Genomic DNA, 2031 nt, shown 5'->3' with positions numbered 1-2031 from the left:
AAATATGTCCAGTTCCTGGATAAAAACATATACCGTATACCCTTATATAAAAGGTATATATCTGTCGGCAACCTCAACGGACACTTTGCTACTTTTTTGTTCAAGTGAAGGATAAATAAGATATTTTAGTGGCTCATCTAATTCTTTATATTATGTCGTTCACACCCGCACTACTTTATTTTAGTGCCAACATATTTATGCAAATTTCTTTATATTTATTTTTAAGCAAAACTAAACATTTGCGGAAAACTACCAAACGAAGACCCAATTTGCGAATAAAATGCATTATCATTTACATACATCGTTTCAAATAAAATACAAAAATCATAAATGTCTTCATAATATTTATATTATATTTTATTGATTTATTAAAAAATAGATTTGCTTTAGATTTGGAATAGTTTTCGTTAAATGACAATTTAATATATAAATACCCTAGATTTGCTGATAAGAGCATCATTCGTTTCTGTTTAGCAGAAAAAACAAAACAACTTTAGGAATAATCTCCATAAAGAGGATTGAAGCAAGTAGATTCCTAAAATGAAGGTTAGTAACAAAAATCCTCTACGTTAAAGATAATTAAATAAATTAATTGATACTAACGTGGATCTTTGGTATTTCAGTTCTTTGTCTGCACCTTAGCTGTTTTGGTAGCCACATGCTCAGCTGGCTTCATTGGTGGTGGTGGTGATATTGGTGGATATGCTGCAGGATATGATCACCACGAGCATGTTGATGTTAAAACTGTAAAAGTTATCCCAGTTAGTGGGCATAGCCATGACTATGGTCACGGATATGGACATGGTCATGGAGATGTTCATGTCAAAACAGTCAAAGTCATTCATGCTGAACCCCAACCGCAACCTGAAGTGAAAATTGTCAAAGTCATCAAAGAACATGATCACGGACATGGATATGCTCATGGACATGGTCATGGTGGTTATCATGTCCATAACATTAAGGTTATCCATGCTGATCATCATGATCATGGACACGGTCATGGAGGTTATGGTCATGGTGGTGCTGAAGTTAAAATCGTGAAAGTAATCAATGCCGGAGCTGGTGGTCATGGCGGCTGGAATAATGGCTGGAATGGTTGGCAATAAAGCTCAGAGCAGTGATGTAAATAGCACTTTCCATTTTTATCCTGCCAATCAACCGATATCACTGTACATTTCACCCATTAGTTTAAGAAAAATAAATTATATTTAAATCTACAAATATTGGTGTGTTTTGTTGTTTATTATTGTCTAGGATTGATTTATTATAAGGACTTCTATGGGTTGATTATTACTGATATACATTGAAAATATTGAGGGTTGATGTAGGCGTTCTATAAATGGAAGAGTAAGACATACATATAACGAGAAATCAAATTGATCATGTTGTGATAGACGGAAGGCATTCATCCAGTGTTTTAGACGTCCGATCGAGAAAAACGTGAGCGTGAGCAAATCGAGATGTACAGGAGTCAGAATGAAGTCCGGAAATTTTACCAACGAGTAAAACACCAAACCGAAGGCTTTGGTGCAGGCACATCCTCCTGTAGAGATGAAGAGGGAAACCTGGTGACAGATACAGATAGCGTGTTGAAGATCTGGAAGGAGCACTTCGAAAAGCTACTAGTATCAAATAGTGGCGATGAAGAAGATACCCCAGAACCAATAAGAGATGATGGTATAGAGTGTATACCACCTAGCCAAGATGAGGTCATAAAAGCAATTAATCGGCTCAAGAACAACAAAGCAGCAGGAGCCGATGGGTTACCAGCCGAACTATTCAAGACTGGTGGCCAGATGCTGGTCAGGAGCATGCACCAGCTGATTAACACAATTTGGCTAGATGAATGCATGCCCAATGATTGGAACCTCAGCATCCTGTGTCCCGTGCACAAAAAAGGAGACAAGACGATATGTGCCAACTATAGAGGAATAAGTCTCCTTCCCATCGCATATAAAGTGTTATCCAGTGTGCTGTGTGAACGATTGAAGCCAATGGTCAATGACATCATCGGACCATACCAATGCGGCT

General features: G+C 37.6%; 1 protein-coding gene across 1 annotated transcript; it reads left to right on the top strand.

The window, feature by feature from the left end:
• Nucleotides 1-540: 540 nt before the first annotated feature.
• On the top strand, nucleotides 541-1106 carry LOC133327228 (zinc transporter zipt-7.2-like). Its single transcript, XM_061535788.1, has 2 exons — nucleotides 541-546; nucleotides 624-1106. The coding sequence occupies exons 1-2, from the start codon at nucleotides 541-543 to the stop codon at nucleotides 1104-1106; spliced, it is 489 nt and encodes a 162-aa protein (XP_061391772.1).
• The last annotated feature ends 925 nt before the right edge of the window (nucleotides 1107-2031 follow it).

This window comes from Musca vetustissima, unplaced genomic scaffold (genome assembly GCF_032173495.1).
Source record: "Musca vetustissima isolate MV318-11 ecotype Yass unplaced genomic scaffold, APGP_CSIRO_Mvet_v1 utg34729, whole genome shotgun sequence".
In the NCBI taxonomy this organism is placed as follows: domain Eukaryota; kingdom Metazoa; phylum Arthropoda; class Insecta; order Diptera; family Muscidae; genus Musca; species Musca vetustissima.
The sequence above is the reverse complement of the archived record's forward strand: the minus strand, read 5'-3'. Positions and strand labels throughout refer to the sequence as shown.